Consider the following 18688-nt stretch of genomic DNA (forward strand, 5'->3'; position numbering starts at 1 on the left):
GTATACAGTCTGACACCATGGAAACCAAGATAAACTCCTTTTTAACTCTTTCAACTAATGTTCTGGGTGGGGCACGAGACAAAAATTTTCCTATTCAGGAACATTTTATTTGCATATATCACAGTTCATGACAGGTTTGCATTAACACTAACTGAAGCTTAATTTTTTTTTTTTTTAAGCGTATGGATGAAATTTTAATCACTGTGGAAGCAAACAACTTAATCTGATTTAATCTGGTTTCTGTATCATTTGAAAAGGAAAGTATTTACATATTGTAATTGTTTCAGAAGAGTAAGATGCGTTTCCTGCATTGCTCAGCAGATAAGCATCTCTGATATCAGCCCAGTCTTTACTCTATGTTTATTTCACATAGTCTGGGAGGCTGGTAACTATACTATAAGAACTTGGACAATGTTTAATAGATTCTGTTCCTTACTGGGATTTCTGTTATCACTTTATTGCAGCCTGCTAGCCTAACCACACCACACCCAAACACAGTCAAACCACCAAGGGGAAAAAAATATGAAAGAGTGAAACCCCAGAGTTTTCAACCACTGCTTAAAGTACAATGAGTTGTCTTGTTTTGTTTATAGCTTGCTTAATCTCAGGACATGTCTGCTGTAGAACCAGGAAGACCCCTCATACAAAAAAAAAAACCTTAAAATTTACTTGCTGTAAGTTTAGAATTTTGAGTCTAGGACAAAGGAACCTTCTTTATACCATCACTCTAGCATGAGAGGCGTCACCACAACTGTAACCTATATTAGAAACCAAATACCAAGTTGCTAACACGTTTCACCAGAAAGTTTAAAAACAAAACCCATGGTCGTGAAGGAAAGTTTTATTTTGCTTGTAATGCCCACATCCTAAGATTAGAGGTATTAAAAGAAATAGCTGCAAAGATGAAGAAAGAAGCAAAACACAAATAGATTTGTACACCCTTAGGAAATCAAGAAAAAAAATAGGCACAAGTTTACATTCATTAGTTTGATATGGCAGAGGAATGTTCAACCGAAGAGGGGTAAATAAAATCCTACTTTCCCACATCCTTGTATAACACAGCACAAGTCATGCTTTTCACAGCCATGCTGGTCTTGTAGATACAAGAAGGCAGACTTTTCCTCATATTTTTTTTATTAATATATTTTGGCTTTATAGAGACCCTCCTGGAGCCATGTGGTATAGTCTCTGCATACATACTGAAGTACTGAGTATGTACTTTAACCACTAGTGAAGCTTGTTACAGCAACCTCCACATCAAAATGAAAGTCATGCATATTTGAAGTTCTGTTTAAGCATCAGAAACTAGTGAAGGGTTTTATTTCATAGCTGGTAAGCCATTTCAAATCCCCATCAATGTTAAAATCTCTCAAGTGTCAGCCCAGCATGATTTAACCCCTTGAGAATAAGGGTTCATTATGAAAGTGGCAAATATCTCTTGAGATCTATCCAAATACATCTCATCTGCTGCTAATACTGAAGTAGTTCCTTTGTTAAGCACAATATGTGAGGAAAAAAAGATTTTCTAGTGTCCCCTGACACTAAGCTGGAGGGGAAACACTTGCTCAGCCCTAACCTTTTACTCTGCCCTGCAAAGCAGATGAGTTGGTTGCCATTTCAGCCAAGCACGGCTCTGGAAGGGATTAGTGGGAGCAGCCCAAACCCCTGCTCGAGTTCACATCCAAAAGGAGCTGAAGGCAGCGGGAGACAGACCAATACCTCTAAGGTCAGAGAACTTCTTTCACAGGAATCTCTCCTCTGAACCCGCTGATCTCAACAGTACCCTCTAGAGGCTAAAGCATCTTTCTTTTGCTTTTCATCTCAAGCTAGAGTGGGACTGGGGAGGGAGAAAGCACAGTAATCAAACAGGAATGGGCAGCATAGAGAAGTTTAACATTGTCCCCAAGAAATAGCAAGTCAGTTTGTCTCAGCAGACATCCATGGCTTGTGCAGGAACAAGTTGGTAACGGTGCGTGGAAGGGGCTACAAAAAGCTGCAGATGTTCTTGGGGAACATGCATCTTTACCTTCACTGGAAGGGAAGTACACCCCATGTGGAATAAGGGCTGAGGGAAAGAATAAAACTGTAATACAACTGTCTTCCATTTCATTGATTAGGAATTTACAGTTTTAATTTAAAAAGCTACAATGCACGTTAGCATTTGCTTCACGAGGACCCTGTTTTAGCGTCCTCTCCTGTGATGATGCAAAAAGACCGGAGGCAGCCATCACCATCCTCGGCCGTACACGAAGTGGGCAGGCTGCCCCAAGCACCAAGGCCTAAAGACACCCAAAGTACTGAATAAATACACATAAAACAACACTAAAAATCTGAAGTGAACAGCCCTGATTGTTTAGAATTACAACCCATCTTATTACATCAATCTTCACATTTTAGCATCTTTTTAACCACTATACAAAGCTGCTGAAGTTTCTCTTCCTAATAAACCTGCCATACAAGAGCACAAAGCACTATGAAATACTTTTGGCAAAGTAACTTGCTTCCAGAATTGAGCATACTTTCAAATCACAGTTTACATATAACAGGTGTGCCACGCTCACACAACATCCTCTGTTTCCTCTCTCACTACGTGCTGCCAGAAGCCAGACACCTCAGAGACCTTTCCTAGTTCCAGTTGCTCTCTTAAATCCTTCCCATAACAATTTATTTCATGCAGCCTCACTCAGCTCAGCTGCTCCTCACTTCTGCCTCAACATTGTCTTTGTTTATTGCATTAAACATAGTCGTCAGCATAAGACACAGTGGTCTGATGTGCTTACAGAACAGATGTTATGTGCTGTGCACTTGCCCTCTTGCAAGCATCCCAGGAGCATTATTTACTCCTTTTACATCCTCTTGTTTACTCTTTCCCTGCTCACTTCCTTCCCACTTTTGCCAGCGGAATCCACATTAGGCATCTGAAGAGGAAGGAAGAAGAAAATTGTATTCTTCAAATCCATGCACTGATTTTCCGCTCCTGTGGAAACTCCATTTTTTTTTCCCCGGACAAAAATATGGCTAGATAAGATTTGTGCTTTTTATCTGGGACAGCACAAGGGATAACCGATCAATCTGGAGAAAACCAGCAAAGCCCATGTTGTTGTCAAAGTCCCCATTTTCTTCCTCCTGAATACCTCCTCATTCTGAGCCTGGGATTTGGAGCCTCGCGTGGACTAAAACAGGAGAAAGGACAGGAAGGCCCAGGGTGCAGCCTCTGTGGCATTACAATCACAGAGGACTCAGAAAATCTCTGCAAGCGTTGCACAAAAGCCAGGACTTCCAAGTCCAGCACACTCGAATGCTGCTGGTATCCAGTTCAGCACACGATCCAAAGCAGGCAGACTTCAGGAGCCAGCTGTGCTGTCAGCATCACATCGTGTGAGAAGAGCCCATCTCAGCACTACGAGGACATAGATACACATGCATTTGCTATATAACCAAAACTATATTATGTTTCTCAGGATAAACAAAATAAATAAGAGTTGTTTCCTCTCTAGCAGCTTGATCCCAGTTCCCCAGCTACCTGCACACGATCTCTTGTACATCACATCCAGCTGAATGTGTATTCTTGCCTTGTGCGTAAGAGCAATGAGCACCACAGAACGCCAGTTCTACACCAGTTCCCTCTGCTTGTGTACTTCACACCCTGCACCTCCTACCCAGTGAAAACTGCTGCTGACTAATTCTGAAATACAGCAAGGCACTTGGATGGATGTTAAAGACTTTGTGCATGCACAGGCAGGATGCAAATCCTCCCCCTCCTCCTGCTAGCTTGCCTTAAGGGCAAACGTAGACCTCAGCAGTCTCCTAAGGAAAGATGACCGCAGCACAGAGCAAGTCACCTGGCCTGTGAAGAACAGCAACACAGAGGGAACAGACCAACTTCCTTAGAGCTTCAGACCGCTTACAGAAGTCTGCGTTTTACTTCAGTGCTTTACAGAACTATTTCTTCCTCCCTGGGAAAAAAAATCCTTGCTAGTCACATTACATGTGCTAAAATATGTAAAGTAAAATCAGCAGTAATGTCAGTGGAAATACAGCAGAGAAATGGTTATAATAAAAATCCCAAAGCAGAATAAACCTTGAGAAGCTACAGGTCAAGTGGAGAATTTACCAGTGATATTCCTGCACCCCACACAATCATAAACATCAGGGATCGTCTATCTGCCAGGTAACACACAGGCAGCACAGGTACATATGTTGCCCTATTCATGATATTTGGGCAAAAATCTCAGCCCAGACAGTTCGTGGGTTATGACACATTAAAAATAATAATAAAAAGGAGGGTGGAACAAAGAAGAAATTCAAACCAGAAGCTGGCAAGTGGTCCTGGATCCATCCCAGCAAACAGTACTGGCTACAAAAAGCCGAAGGTCCCACCAGATTGCTGCGTGTTGAGATAGTCTCGTGGCCACCACTGAACATTGCAGGTAGTTTTATCCAACTCTGGGAGGAAAAGAGTCCTTGTACAAAACCGTTTTCCTCCTCTGACTGACATCAGATGAGCTCCTTCAGTGGCTCGTTTTCACCAGGAAGGGTGCCGTTCATCTCGGGGGAGCTCTCGGTGCCCAGATATCCCAAGAGGATCTCACTGCGCCGCCGCGACAGCTGCAGGATGTCTTCTGCCAGCAGCTGCACCGTTGTGTACCTCACGTTGTCGAAATCAAACATGTCCTTCAGATATTGCACTATCTGGTGCTGCAAAGAGAAGAGGAAGGCGTACAGTAAGGAGAGCTTCTCTCACACCTGCCAGTACCACCTGCCTGGATGGCAGCAAGCAGAGAGCCCCAGGAGGAATTTTGTGTGTCTGCATCCAAGCAGACCTCAGGCTGGGTATTACCTTTGTGGCTAACTCCCCTCCTGCCTCTGAAACAGGACAGCAGAGCTCCTGAAATTCTGAATGCTGATGTCCATGGCAATATCCATGCAAACATTTAATGAATGCAGCATCCACCTCTGATGATTTTATCCATGGGCTTTAAGACCAAGTATGTAACCCTTATGATACCATGTACTTGGACAATGTATTCTCTCAACATATGCATATGCACCCTTAATCTCTTCCAATACTAATTTATCAATTTATATAAAATTGATCTCATCACACATTTTCTTGCTATCAGTCATGGTAAACCACATTGGGAATTCTATCAATCTGAATTCGGTGATCTGCATCTCAAAAACCAGTCATTTTTTAGAAGGCTTTTATACCGAGCCAAGTTTCTTAATACCACGTCAGTCAAAGCCAGCCATCAAAAGCACACAGCTGTAGCTCGAAGCCAAGAGCCTGCAGGACTCCCACACAGACCAGGTACAGAAAAGCCACCTTACCTTGAAGAAACCACAGACTTCAGAGAGCTGCTGCTTGGGCCCCAGAAAACCAAAGGCTAGAACAGGACTGACATGCTCCGATACGGAGTAGAAATGAGAGATAAAGCCATCTGGTACCTGTCACAATGAGGGGAGGAATCAGTTCTCAGGCAGAATCAGCAGCTTATTCCATATTAACCACCAGTTTCTGTGCCAAAAAGCGCTATGCTTCAGCAACTAAAGAGCTGCCTAAAACATCTCTTCCTGCAGAACTACATTTATGTTTCAGGTTCCTCGAAGGAGGACTGGAGCTTTCCATTTTCATGTTTCTAAACTACTCTTTCAGGAGAAAAATAAATAGAAGGTGGCCACCAGGCAGTTTTTATAAACACTTTATGATCTCCAAACTAAGCCAGGCAAGGGCATGCAAATACCTAAGATGGAGGTTCTGCATGACAACACCAATGCAGCTTCCAGAGCGCTCACTGAAGCTAGTCCCTGGTCAGCGCTGGGAAGCAGTGAGCCACTCACTGCACCACCAGCAGGGAAACTGCAGCTCAAGAGCGGTCCCTTGTTGCTTGGTGTCTGTGACCATTCCTACGGTACTGAGTGGGGAGAGGGAACACCAGGCAGGGAACACTGTCTTTTGAATCCTCACATTAAGGAAGACTGAGAATAAACTCAGAACGGTGAAACACTGGAGCAAAGAAACGACAGCGGGACCCCAGCACTCCAAAGCATCGGAGAGGACGCAGTTCAGTTCATTCTTATACCACTAAGATTTATTTTGTATTTCATCAAGATCTAGGCGACAGCTTTTCAGCTTCATATGCATTGCATTATTTCCCTTTCAATTCATTTTGCTTACCATCAGAAGCCTCCTTTTTGCTTTCAGAACTGACCAACAGGCAGTTGCTAGGGCCTACAATTAACAGAGAGAGACCATCACTCGCTGGGATTACTTTTCAGAAGAAACCAGTTTACCAACACATTCCCATCAAAATATCAAAGCAGGCCCTCTTGTGCCAACAACTCTACAGTGAGTTAAATAATCTGTGTGAACTGGAGGCCGATTTGTCCACTCCAGACAGGCAGAAGTGTTTCTGAAGATCGCTAATACGATCTGGCACAGCTGCCAAATGCCCCAGAACACAGACAGTAAGCAGACAGCTGTTGAAAGGTGCCTCCCAGCCATCTTCTGTCTACAAAATTGATGTCCTATACGTGCAGTTGGTGGCCAGGACTAGAGGAAAGCGCTGCTATTTGAGCCTCAGTGTCTGCTGAGGTACCCCCAGAAGGACTGGCCAGCTGCAAGACAAACATCACCCATGTTTCTCCCTACATTTTGATCCTCTCGTTCTCATTCATGAAGATACACGCTGTCATCTTTTAACATCTCCATATCATCACTGATAACAGCCACTGCAGAGAGTTTATCGGAAGCAGCCAGATGCCTTCAAAAGAAGGAAAGCTTTCCTGTAAACAATTTACTTGTACCAGAAGGCTGTTGCTTAGAGCTTCAGGAAAGCGTGGTATTTCTAAAGAGGAGATGCAGCTCAGCTAAGCCAGCCCTTTTCTAGCTTTGGCAGCGTGGTCTCAAAGTGGGCGCGAGGAGTGCCTGGGTAACGCACCGTCTCCTTAAAGCTGTCGGAGAGCCAGCGGTTGCGCAGCACGGCCAGCACGGAGGAGGGTGGATTCTCCAGGTCCTCAAAAGCATCCATGAGGATAAAGTCCAGCACAATATCAAAGAAGCTCATGCACACCACCTGTCAGAGAGCAGAACAGTGTGTAAAGGAAACAGGCTTTAAAAAATAAAAAAGCAACTTTGAAGCAATAAAACAGAATGAACTGAATTTTGCCACCAACACAGAAGGACTGAACTGGGTTCGTTCAGTTCACTGGCCTGATCCCAGAGAGGGGCTGAACAATAGGCTTGCTATTCCTGAGCCCAGAAAAAGTCCAGTCAAAAGGGCAAGCAAACCTTACAGAGCTACAGACACTAGCTTGTGCCCTCTAGAAAGAGATGTTTGGGTTTTGATTGTTTTGTTTTTCTTTTTTTTTTTTTTTGTTTGTTTGTTTTTAAACACAGTGGTGCTGACATTGCTGAAAGCTTGCCATGAAGTTTAACACCCCCAGCAGCCAGTTTTCCCCTTGCCCTCCTTCACAATGTACAATTCCAAAATAATCACGTTTTCAGCAGTCCTTTCAGTCCCGGGCTGTTCCTACACAGCCGTTACTCTCCAGCTCATCTATAACTTAGGGAGAAAGCCTTTACCAACCCCTCTTCCCTCCAGCTCCTGCTGGGTGGTTGGCCAGGTCTCTGGCTTCAGCGCGTAGTGCAGCATCTCCTCGTAGCTTTCCAGAAAAGCTTTGGGATTCTGGAAGAGCAGAGAAACAAAACACTTCAGAAGGTAAAGCAGCTGCAGGCATGTTACCCCAAAGGCTGACCACTACTTTGAGCTAACAAACATCAACACGTGCAACACCCATACGCTTTGTGCAGAAAGAGGAGGTTTATTTCTGGGAGGCAGAGAGGACCCCAGGCTGTGACTTAAAACACTTAGGTTGCTCCTCTCTCTTCAAAGAACAGGTTAGAGACACCTATACACAAACCAAGTCCAGTAAGAGACTAACGCTGGGCAAGTGACTCCCTTTTTAGGGGATAACCAGTGGCTAAGTTGGTGATCTGAGAATGAGTATGCAGCTGATGCAAAGGTTTCATGATCATTTCCCTTTCCTGTATTTCTTGATGGTGCATTCTGATTCTTCTGATGTATTCTGTAACCTCTGCTCTCTCTATAATGTGTGTCAAACTGTGTTCAGGAGCTGCAGAGAGCCTCTTTCAAGAGAATTTGGTTAAACAACGCTTAAAAACAGACATTTTGTTTCTCACAATGGCCACCAGCATACAGATGAAGCTTTCTCCTTTCAACACACTCGGAAAATTGTGGGTTGGGGTGAAGCAACAAGCATCCCCATGTTCACAAGACACAGCTGAGCCACTGTCAAGCTTCCTACCTTTTCAGCCTTTGTCATCAGTCCTATCACCATTTGCTTCCCAACCTCCCCAAAAAACAGCTGATTGCTTTCATCCTCCAGCAGCTCCTGCAAAGGGAACAGAAGGCTCCATAAGTGGGAGCGGCAGCTTCTGGGCAGCTCTGAAATTGCCAAACTTTCACTTCCCAGAACTAAAACAGCAAAGCGGCCAGGTAAACACCACCAAAGCTGGGCACAGGGGCCAGGGGATGCTCTTCCCCTCCAAATGAAATCAATCAAGACAGGATTACAAAAGTTAAGCAAGGGGAGCTTGGGCTGTTTCTGCTTTTACTTGCTCTAGAGGGGCAAAGACTTCATTCCTGCTTGAATGCAGGAGAACACGCTGCCAGAAAAGATGTACTATGGGAATGCAGGAGCCACGAGGAAGGCCAGCCTCAAGCCGCTCGCTGAGACATTCTCACCTGGAAGGCCTGCCTGACGCAGTGCAGCTTCGCAAGGAAATCCTGGTCACTGTAGCAGCCAAGGAGCTCAGTCCTAAAAGGAAAGGGGAAGGACTGCATAAATTTCAGTTCTCCTGGCATCCATGATCCTAACAACAATGCTCCTCTATAAAAATGTCCCAGTCTCTGCCTAGGAGAAAGTAACAACTTCATTCCCTTTGTGCATCTCCTTGGAGGACCACAGCACCCATGCTAAGGCTGTTAGAGCACAGGACTGTGCAAGCCAGCCACGAAGAACAATTACACTCCTCATCACTGATTTCCTGAGATAATTACCCTTTCTTACCATATGTGTCCAAAAAAAAATAAGGATTGTTCCCTGGGAAGTCCAAACAAGCAGGAAAGATACTAAAAGCTTCCTGCCCCAAAGAGTTATTCTGGTTATAGGGCTGCTCAAAAGCAAGTAATACGTTCACACTCAAAGGGGCCGTGACACCAGGAGGCACGACTCCAGATGGCACTCACCTCAGCGTCCGGCACGCAACCTTCCCTTCTTTCACTAACTGCAGAGCTTCTTCATACGCCGCCACTGGCTTCGAGAGATGGAATGGTATTTCCTCAAAGTGAAGGGAGTCAAAGAGCTGTAAAGGTGGCAAGAGACATGGGAAAAAAAACAAGTGATCTCTAATACCTGCAAATACCCAGACGCTGCACACAGGCACGATTTACCTTCTTCAACTGGGAAACTTTTGTTAGTCCCAATTATTTCATGCAGATAGTTCTTTTCCCACCAGTTTCAAAGCTGCCTCAGCTCTGACAGCTCAATATCCCCTAAAATTACACAACCAAGCCACATTATGTTAGATTTACAGTATTTTCCTAGCTGTTGTGGCATGTTTTCTAAGGTAGATTGGAAAATGACATGTAAATGTTGGTTGGAGAGGACCCCCAGAGATCTCTAGGCCAACTTCACACTTGGAGTAGGACTGTTGCCCACACTAGATCAGGTCAGATGTGGTTTGTTCTGGGAAGCCCTGAAAGCCTCCAAGGAATGAGATCCCCTGACCTTCCCGGGGAGGGCTGCACCATGCCCCTCATGAAAAATCTTTCCTAATATCCACCCAGCTCCACGTTTTATCATCTTCCTCTACTAAGATATGTTTAACCCTGCCGTCTTTGTGGCTCCCCTCCAAGTAGCTGGCCTGCTACCCACAGCTGAAACTGAAGTCACCTCTGCTGCAGAGAAGAAGGAGTCCTCAGAAATGGAGCTGTCCTCATCATCCGTCCGAAGCCGTAACGACCCATCCGTCAGTGGCAGCATTAAGGTCTTCTCTGGATGTGGGAAAGAAGCTGCATGTGTTGGAGGTTACAGACCGCTAGTCCTCTTAGCCACTGTGCTTTCTCTTCCGCCTGCCCACCCCTCAAAAAGCGCTGTCACCATTTCATCGCCTGGCTTATGAAGAAAGACAAAAGCATAGGAAGGAAACTGCCAGCTCACCCAGATCCAGCAGCATGCTGTCCGATGGAAGCGAAGACCCAAACTCTTCCTGGAGGTGGTAGGCTCGGTGCAAGAGGGACTCCAACTTCTCTGCAAACTCCCTTTTCTGGGACTCCTCCTTGAACATACATAAATGGCACACTTAATTAGTCAGCTGGGCAGGAACAGACTGACAGCACAAACACGGGAGGAAATTTTCAGTCAAATAGGATTTACAGTTCGCAGATTAAATGATGAAAGAGAACTTAATCCTAAGATACAGCTAATAATGCAAGGGAAGGAAAGCTTCTATACAGCCTATTCAAACCCTCCGGCATTTTTAGCTTCACAATTTCATTTTCCTGATAAAAACAAGTGGAGGAAAGAACTTTAACCTGCCATCCAGAAAAACAGGTGTTTTTATAGATCACTTAATTCTCCTGACTTGTGACTTTAGCCTAATTTCAAGAGGGAATCACATCAGAAAACCTGTGTTGAATACAGCAGAGTATCCAGAACTGGATAACAGAGTAAGAGTCCTTGGGTTAAGGTGCTGGGCATAAGCAAAGTTTGCTGTAAGCATGAGTGGATAGACAAAAAGGGGGAGAAAAATAAGACTTACACAGCATCTTGCCTTCATGCCCCTGTGTCTGCATGAGTATCTCACCCAGTAGATAGAAGCATTAACAAGAAGCACAAAATCTATTTTGATAATGAATCAACTGTTTAAGTCAGTTGTAGAAACACTACAGGACAGTTCAAGAAGAGACAGCAAGGAGAGAATCCAGATTTGATTTGGATAATTTATCCACCACAAAAGGCCATACATGTACTACACCAAGGCCTAGGAACATTCTTAGCTCCTACCAAGTTACCACTTGGCTTTAGTCATTAACACAGGCAGCTGGTCCTGCTTCTACTCAGCTCCCTAGGAAATCCTAATGACTACCAAGATTTCCACTTTCAGCACATTAAAGAATTAGACACAACGGTGCCAGGCAAAAAGCTATTTCTTCCTTCCTCTCAGGTGCTGTGTTTGTTGCAGCCTTTTCCTCCTGCAATCTCTACTGCTCAAGAACTTGCATGACAGTGACTGACATGATCTGGAAGGTGGGCAGAAAGCTGAAGAATGAGGGGGAGAGACTTATTAGAAAGAAAAAAAAAAGAAAAATTAAGAATTCGCCCACCCACGCTACATAAGGAAGCCAAAAATATAGACAGCTCTTAAACATCGTCTAACCCAGCTCTGCCCTCGATTTGCTCTTCTTCCACCGTCCTGCAATGACTCCTCCTAGCAGCCTGGCTGGCCTTTCAGCGTGTTCCCCAGCTGCCAAACACAAAAGGGAAACGTGGGGACCTACCTCTGGGATGCTCTCGGACAGGGTGTCTTGGTGCTTCCTGCTGTCCCAGGGCACAGGGGTGCTAGTGCTAGCACTGTCCCGCTGCCGGATGGTCAGCGCCTGCTCCCACTTCTGCAGGGCCTCCTCGAACAGCTCCATGCCTGGCAATGCAACCAAACAAGCTCTGAGATCCTCGGGCCATGTAGGAACAAAGCCATACATTGAGTCTGCTCGCTCAGATAACCCAGTAAAGCGTGAATCTTCTCCCCAGCTGATGAGAAAGGATACATGCATCCTATTTCTTTCCCTTTAAAATACGGTTTTATTTGGAATAGAGGTTCAAAAGAACATCCCCAAACCGATTAAAATATTGTGTTATTTTCATGTTATTTTCAAAATGCTGTTCTCCACACGAGATGAACCTGATGCTCAATGAGTAGTATTTTGGCAGTAAATTGTTCGCTGAGAAAAAAAGAAAAGTCTCTTTATGTGAAGGTGGGATTTTGTAACTACCAAGTGACTGAGTTCAAGTAGAGGACGGAAGAGAGCTGCCTATTAGAGCACAAAGGTGCAGCCACATGATGCTGCTGATGCTCTGTGTAACTTCACGCTGTGTATTTGTTCTTGCAGGGACAACCCCGACCTGGTGATGTTCCCCTTGTGCTCGTTTACCTTGCACGTAGAGGCTCTCTGCGCTGGAATCACCCCCAGCTCCATCCCCCATTGCCTGGGCCTCCCACGTCCCTGCTGCTGCTGGTGTTGGACTCGAAGAGTTCACTGCTACCATCTGCAGGAAGAGAGCAGAAAGCAACAAATGCCTGTTGAAATGCTGATTGCCTTGGAGAGGTTAAGCCCCTTGCCTCAGAAGGGGAAGTTATCAGCAGTTACCACCCACCTCCTGCTTAGGTTCACACCACACTGCCCAGAGCTGCAAGGTGCTGAGAGGAGAGGTGAGAAGTCCTGCCCTTCCCCACCCAGCACCATGACAAAAAGTCGTGGGAAACACCTTCCCCACCAATTTACAGCAAAGCTTCCTTAGGAAACGGTGAGGCGTGCAACTGGGAGCACAAGTAGGACAGCACTGATGGAGGTGACAGCCTGAGAAAGCTCCAAAGCACCACTACAACAGCAAGGGTTTTGGTGCAACTGGCATGTCAGCCCCAGCTTTCTGCACAAAAGCACATTGGAAGCTGGGGTAGCAACCACGAAAAAAAAAAAAAAAAGAAAAAGGAGCAGTTTATCAGCAAAAATACAGCGGAGGACTTTGGCCAAGGGAAATTCCAGCTTTCCTTGTAACCAAACCTTCTTGTGCGAGGGCTGAACACCAAGATCCACAATGCAAACGGCCAGCTTTCTCAAATTTTGCCCTAGTGCATGAATGTCTTCTCAGGTCTGACACAATAAAGTGCCGGGCTCGGGTACTCCCAGTGACCGGTGTTTTCATAGTGTTTTTCACACAGCTTTGAGAAAGATGCCCAAATGGGAGCCTGATGCTGGAGAAAAAGCTACAGTAAGTGGCTGGTGGATGAGCTCTTGCCCTGCCTCCATCAATTCATCTCTGTGGCATGGCAATAAATCACGCTGAGATCCAGGCCTGCAAATCAGTAACTCGCTGCTGCTGACTTATTTACTAGATGACAACGCTCGGGAAGCCAGACAGGGCAGCAGGGAGAACCTGCAGCTGCGTGAAGGATGTGCCGTTTTCCCATCAAGTAAAATAAAAGCAATGAGGACAATGTGTCAGAAGCTCCTTGCCACGCAATAAAGGGGGTACAGGAAACGGATTTCTCTGCATGGATATGATCACCCATGCACCAGCAGCGGAAAAAGGAATGTAGGTAGTTTATCTCAAGTGCACCAGCCTTCAGCAGCACAAACCCTGCGGCCTCTCCTTTCCCACAGTGGTCTGGGAAAGTGAATGGATGCGAGTCCCTGAAGGGGAGGAGGCCAGGAATGGACACAGCGCGGTCTGCACCCAGACAACACGTCCCATCGCAGCCAGTTACCCCAGGGGAATACTGGGGCAGGCTGCACACCCAGCGCCGTGTCGGCACTGCCGCCTGCTGGAGACACACTTCGGCCAGCACCGGTTTTTGGCAACTTTTCTGCTGCTTGAATCGTCACAGCACGCTAAAATAAAGCGATGCCTGCATAGCGCACGGGTTGGCTGACCGACAGCTGCCTTCAAAGGGGGAATTTTTCCCCCTCCTGCCCCAGCATCGCTAACTAGACACCAAGAGGGGTTTTGTGGGACGCTGTGGTGTAGGAAGCTGCTGTTCCAGCAGGAGTGTGCGAGGCTTTGAGCAATGGGGATGTAAAACAGGCCTTGAAGGCACGAACACTCCCCGGCGCTTCCGCCTCTGGTCTCTGAAGAAAAGTGGATATGAGCAGCGACGGCTTCTGCTTGGTAAAGCCTGAATTACCTGTATTTAGAGGCTGTTCTTGGGAGGCAGTAGAACTGCTAAGCTGTGTTCTCACCCTGCACTGTTTCATTAGCAGAGCTACCTGGTTTTGGTAGTCCACTTGGTTTTAAGAACCAACCAACCTGTGAGCAGCCTGTACGGAGGCAGGGGGGCTGCACTGGCACAAGAGCTGCTCGACCACCCAAATCTCCACCACAGAGGGGCAGAGAGCCCCAAGGAATCACAGCCACGTCCCACACAAGTCCCTCCTGCGACCCCTCAGTGGCCGAAGACACGGGATAGACCCTAGGGTGCTCCTGGCCACAGGAAGATGCTGCTCTGATTTCAGGTGCACGCCTGCCCCAGACAACTCCAGACCGTCGCTGTTCAGTTCTATCAGAGCCTGTCCTCCAATTACACTGAACCTCGTCTGCTCCAAAGGTTTTGGCATCGTCCCTCAGCCAGCACAAGCCCAAGAACCTGATGGTCTCGTTACACGGAGGTGCGCCCACATCTCCCAGCCCATCTGAGAAGACCCTTACCGAGGCGAGGCTGTGGGAGGAACTGGAATGTTTGCTGGGCTCGATGGACGATATCCCGCTGAGCGTGTCATTGCTCTTGCTGCCGGGACTCTGGACTCTCTTGCTGGAGTACCCTGCAGTTGGGAAGGTCACACAAAAACAGGGTTTTAGATGTGCTGGCCTGTGACTGCAGAAGATGGAGACACGCTCCCCTGTCCCAGCAAGCACTGTTGGTTGTGAGGTCCCTGCAAACTTCAGCAGTCATGGGAAAACCTGGTACAAAGCAGAAGAGTTTCACTGCAGCTGTGAATTAGGGAGGGGAACAGCACCCTGTGAAGCGTGACTGCAGCTAGGCAAAGCAGCATCCGATACCTAGGCACGAGTAATAGATCTCCTATGTGCTCTATTTTGCTCTGAGACATTAAAAATCTGCTATCAGTGGGGGCCTGAGGCTGAGGATTGAATATTTATTCACCGCCTTGGGTGGCAGGAGGGGAGCACAAACGGAAAGCAGCAAGGAGAAACTCCTCCAGCTTCCCCCAGGCTGGGCAGAGCACGGACACAGCAGCTGCCAGCAGACAGCAGTGCTCCCGTGGTCATTACGAAGCACACATACCGATTTTCATGTTTTACAACGCAAACGCTTCATTCCCACAGTGCTCTGCCGAGGAGCTGGGTCAGTCATACCCCAAAATCAATACAAGCAGGTGAAGCTGCCCAAGGTCCAGGAGCCCCGGCAGCATGGGAAGGACACTCCCAACTCCCCAGCCTGGCCAAGGCCACCTCCCCTCCGCCCTCCGCCCTGGCAGAGGCGGCTGCACGCAGCACCCACGGGCCAGGCATCACGCTGGCACCTCCACAACCAATACACAGCCAGGTCACGGCGTGCCCCAGGCTGTTATCATCAGGGAAGCGTGGCGAAACAGCTCCGCAGTCCTTCTGGGGCAGGGGGATGGGAGCTACAAACCTTGGGGAAAACCTCAGGGTCGCTTCCCCACACACACGGGCTTTGAGCTCAGGGTCTCTCCCGTTCCTCCTGTAACCCCGTGCCCACAGCACGGTGCTGCAGGTCTGTAATCCCACTCCACATCAACGCACTGCACAAATTGTTTTGCTTTCCCCCCCACCCACTTGCCAGGAATGTCCCCTGGTCCCATCGCCAACTTTACACCCTCTTTCTTTGGATGCTATTTTAGCAATGTTCTCTTTGCTGCCTCACTACAGGGTTTGGGGGACTCTCCCTTTTTACAAGACCAACCTTTCTTCACGGAAGAGACCCTTCTCGTTGGCAGGATGGGCACTGTGATGCCTCCAGGCTTAAAGCCACACTTGTCTGGAGCAATCTGCTTCTTTCGACGCCGACGCCGCTTCAGCTGATGAGCTGCAAGAGCCAAGGCAACCGTCCCGAGAGCTGTAGCAAACAGCACCTTACGTAGGCCTGGGGAGAGCCGCAGCTGAGAGAAGACAGACTTTAAACACAAAAGATATGAAAGAGCAACAATGAAAAACCAATTCCGCCACCCTTTTTTCCTTTTAAGCAGTTGTTAAAAATAAGGTGCCCAAAACGTATCTTGGCATTCCCCCTCCCAGCCCCAGAACCCCTCTCATTATCTGCTACACAACCTAACAGCAGGGAAGCTGCACAGCATGGATCAAACCTGGAGAACTTGGTTCTCATCACCAAAGCACGCTGCAAGATTTGCATGCAACCCACAGCAGATGAGATGTGAGATAACCCAAGTTGAGCCCCAAAACCCTCATGTGTAGCTGAGCTTTATTGCTCTAGGCGTTGCATTAATACAAGCAGAAAATATATTAATAATCTTTAAAGATAACTAGATTTTTTTTAGTGCCTTTGAGAAAGGGCAAGGTCACAGAGGGATGTTGGAAGCCCTTCTCTCCCTACTCCACATCCATCCCCACTACCCTGGCCTCTGTGCAACTCTTACAAGCTGCCACATTCCCCCAGCATCACCCCACCGTGCCTCTGCAAAGACTCAAGTAACGCAGGTTCTTCTTTCTCTGCAGACAACCCTCAAAGAGAAAACCCAAGGAACCACCCAGGAAAGCCTCTTCTGCTCGCTGTACCTGCCCAAACGTCGTGTAAACAAACACAGGGATCTCTGCCACGGTCATTGCCAAGGCCTGGATGATGGACATTCCCTCGGTCCTTCTAAATGCCATGGCTGAGCGAGGACCTCAGCACCTCCGGGAGCCACAGGTGGGAAGGGTACTTCTGGATGCTGCGTGAGCCGCTCACAGGGATATGCAGCTTTCCTCCGACATCGGGCTCAGAGTCCTGAGGTCAGCCTTCGTGCAGCAATCCTCCTGAAGAAAGAGGAAAAAAAAATGAGGTGAGCGAAGGCACACGCAACCTGCCCCTCCTTGTACTGAACTTCACAAACAACGCCAGCTCACTCAAAGCAGCAACGCTGCTACAGCCAGGAGATTTAAAGCACCTCCTCACCAACAGCAGCAACTTTTGCTTCTCCTAAGCACAGGGGCAGATTCCCAAACTACTCTAAAGCAGCAGCGCCATCCTTGCACTCAATAGCTGCAACCGTGCCAGAGATTTCCACGTGCCCCAGAATTGGCTGCACATGGTTGGAGGGACTTTTTGTCAGTCCCCATACAAAAATATATAAATAGATAAAACTCTGCTGTCCCTCAATTCCTGTGGCTGCGTCAAAGCTCTGCTCAAGAACTCCCAACCAAAGGCTGCTTCCCCAAGCGGCTTCAAAGCTGCCAGAGTTTACACAGCGCTCTGCTGGGCGCTGGGAAGCAGGGACATGCTTCTTGTCAAGGACAGAGCTACAAAAGAACGCGCTGCAACGCGGGAGGTGTCTTTTAAACGCCACAAAGTTATAAACACTTCGGGCCTGCTCACCCAGCCTTTACAGCGAGCTGCCTCTGCTGCAACACGGAGACGCTGCCCTTAGCCACGTAGGGCCGTGCTCCAGCCCGCGGGGCTCTGGTGTCTTCACACACCGACACGACAAACCCATCCTGCGGTCCAAAGCCACGTGAGAGCTCCCTGCGTCTACCTGAGCGCATCGCTCACAGCAACCTCGCACCCCACAGCCCCCGGGGTCGCACAGCCCCGCTCGGGAGCCCCGTTTGGCAGCGGTCTCAAAGCAGCAGGCACCCGCAGGGAGCAGCCACGTGCGCCGAGCTCGCAGAACAAGGTTAAACGCAGCGTTTTGGCTAGAGGTGAGCAAAGCGCGAGAAATTTTGGGGACAGCATCAGCCCTGGGGCTTCCTATCCTTGAGCGGCTGGGAGAGCACGCAGCCAGATGCCAAGGGAATCACCCCCAAGGACAGCACAGCCTCTCGGGCCAAGGCGGCACTGGCACCCCATGGGGACATGGAACCATTGAGCAGTGCCCTACACCCCATGAGGCTAGGGGATCCCCATGGGATGCCCCATAGCAGCACCGCATCGATCTGGGGCTCTGCAAGCAGGGCTCCCCGAGCTGCCTGAACCCCTGCAGCAGCCCCCTAAAACCCTCCACCCCTGCAGCAGCCCCCTTACCCCCTGCACCAACACCTTTAAACCCCCTTAAACCCCCTGCACCCCTGCAGCATCCCCCTTAAACCCCCTTAAACCCCCTGTACCCCTGCAGCAGCCCCGTAAAACCCTGCACCAACCCCTTTAAACCCCCTTAAACCCCTTTAAAGCCCCTGCACCCCTGCAGCAGCCCCCTAAAACCCTGCACCGACCCCTTTAAACCCCCCGCACCAACCCCTTACCCCACACACCAGCCCCCTTACCCCATGCACACCCCCATACCCCTTTCCCCTCTTCCCCCCCCCGCAGCGCAGTGGTACCGCCCGCGCTGCCCAACCCCCGCCCGCCCGGCCCGCACCACTCACCGCAGGGGGGGGGGGGGGAGGGGGGGGGTGGCCGCGCGCGCTGCCCCCCTGCGCGCCCTGTTCCCCCCGCCGCCGCGCGCCATGGCCGCGGAAGGGCAGCGTCTCCTTCCCCCGCGCCGCAGCCTACCCTGCCCTCAGGGCGAAACCCCGCCCCCTCACCCCCCACCTCAGCCAATCGGAGCGCCGCCCGGCCCACGGGCGCACCAATCGGAACGCTTCCCTTAAACCCGGCCGGAGGCTGCGGCGGCGAGCGGAGGGCGGGGCGAGGGGCGGGGCGGGCGCCCATTCGCCGGCGCCTGACAGCTCCCCCCGCGGCCCCCGCGCGCCT

At 48.8% G+C, this 18688-nt stretch overlaps 1 protein-coding gene across 4 annotated transcripts; it reads right to left on the reverse strand.

The window, feature by feature from the left end:
* Nucleotides 1-825: 825 nt before the first annotated feature.
* On the reverse strand, nt 826-18504 carry MIGA2 (mitoguardin 2). 4 transcript variants are annotated; one of them, XM_080562376.1, is made up of 16 exons: nt 18361-18504; nt 16576-16815; nt 15746-15956; nt 14509-14621; nt 12237-12351; nt 11586-11725; nt 10246-10363; nt 9979-10097; nt 9273-9388; nt 8769-8841; nt 8329-8415; nt 7590-7688; nt 6942-7076; nt 6179-6232; nt 5332-5448; nt 826-4698 (listed from the first exon to the last, which is right to left on the reverse strand). In XM_080562376.1, the coding sequence occupies exons 2-16, from the start codon at nt 16669-16671 to the stop codon at nt 4498-4500; spliced, it is 1794 nt and encodes a 597-aa protein (XP_080418502.1). In that variant the 5' UTR covers nt 16672-16815; nt 18361-18504; the 3' UTR covers nt 826-4497. The 4 variants fall into 4 exon arrangements, with proteins under 4 accessions (XP_080418502.1, XP_080418501.1, XP_080418503.1 ...); XM_080562375.1 differs by having other exon boundaries at nt 15746-15941; nt 18361-18503; XM_080562377.1 differs by having other exon boundaries at nt 9979-10079; nt 15746-15941; nt 18361-18501.
* Nucleotides 18505-18688: the final 184 nt, after the last annotated feature.

This window comes from Anser brachyrhynchus (assembly GCF_964034855.1).
Source record: "Anser brachyrhynchus genome assembly, chromosome: 19".
NCBI lineage: Eukaryota > Metazoa > Chordata > Aves > Anseriformes > Anatidae > Anser > Anser brachyrhynchus.

Excerpts from the sequence above, each read along its gene's own strand:
- MIGA2 (XM_080562376.1), bottom strand. The coding sequence starts at position 16,671 with ATGGCATTTAGAAGGACCGAGGGAATGTCCATCATCCAGGCCTTGGCA. Across the intron at positions 15,957-16,575 it reads TTTACACGACGTTTGGGCAG|TCTGTCTTCTCTCAGCTGCG; the intron begins GTACAGCGAGCA and ends TTGTGTTTAAAG. Across the intron at positions 4,699-5,331 it reads AAGTCTGTGGTTTCTTCAAG|CACCAGATAGTGCAATATCT; the intron begins GTAAGGTGGCTT and ends TTCTCTTTGCAG.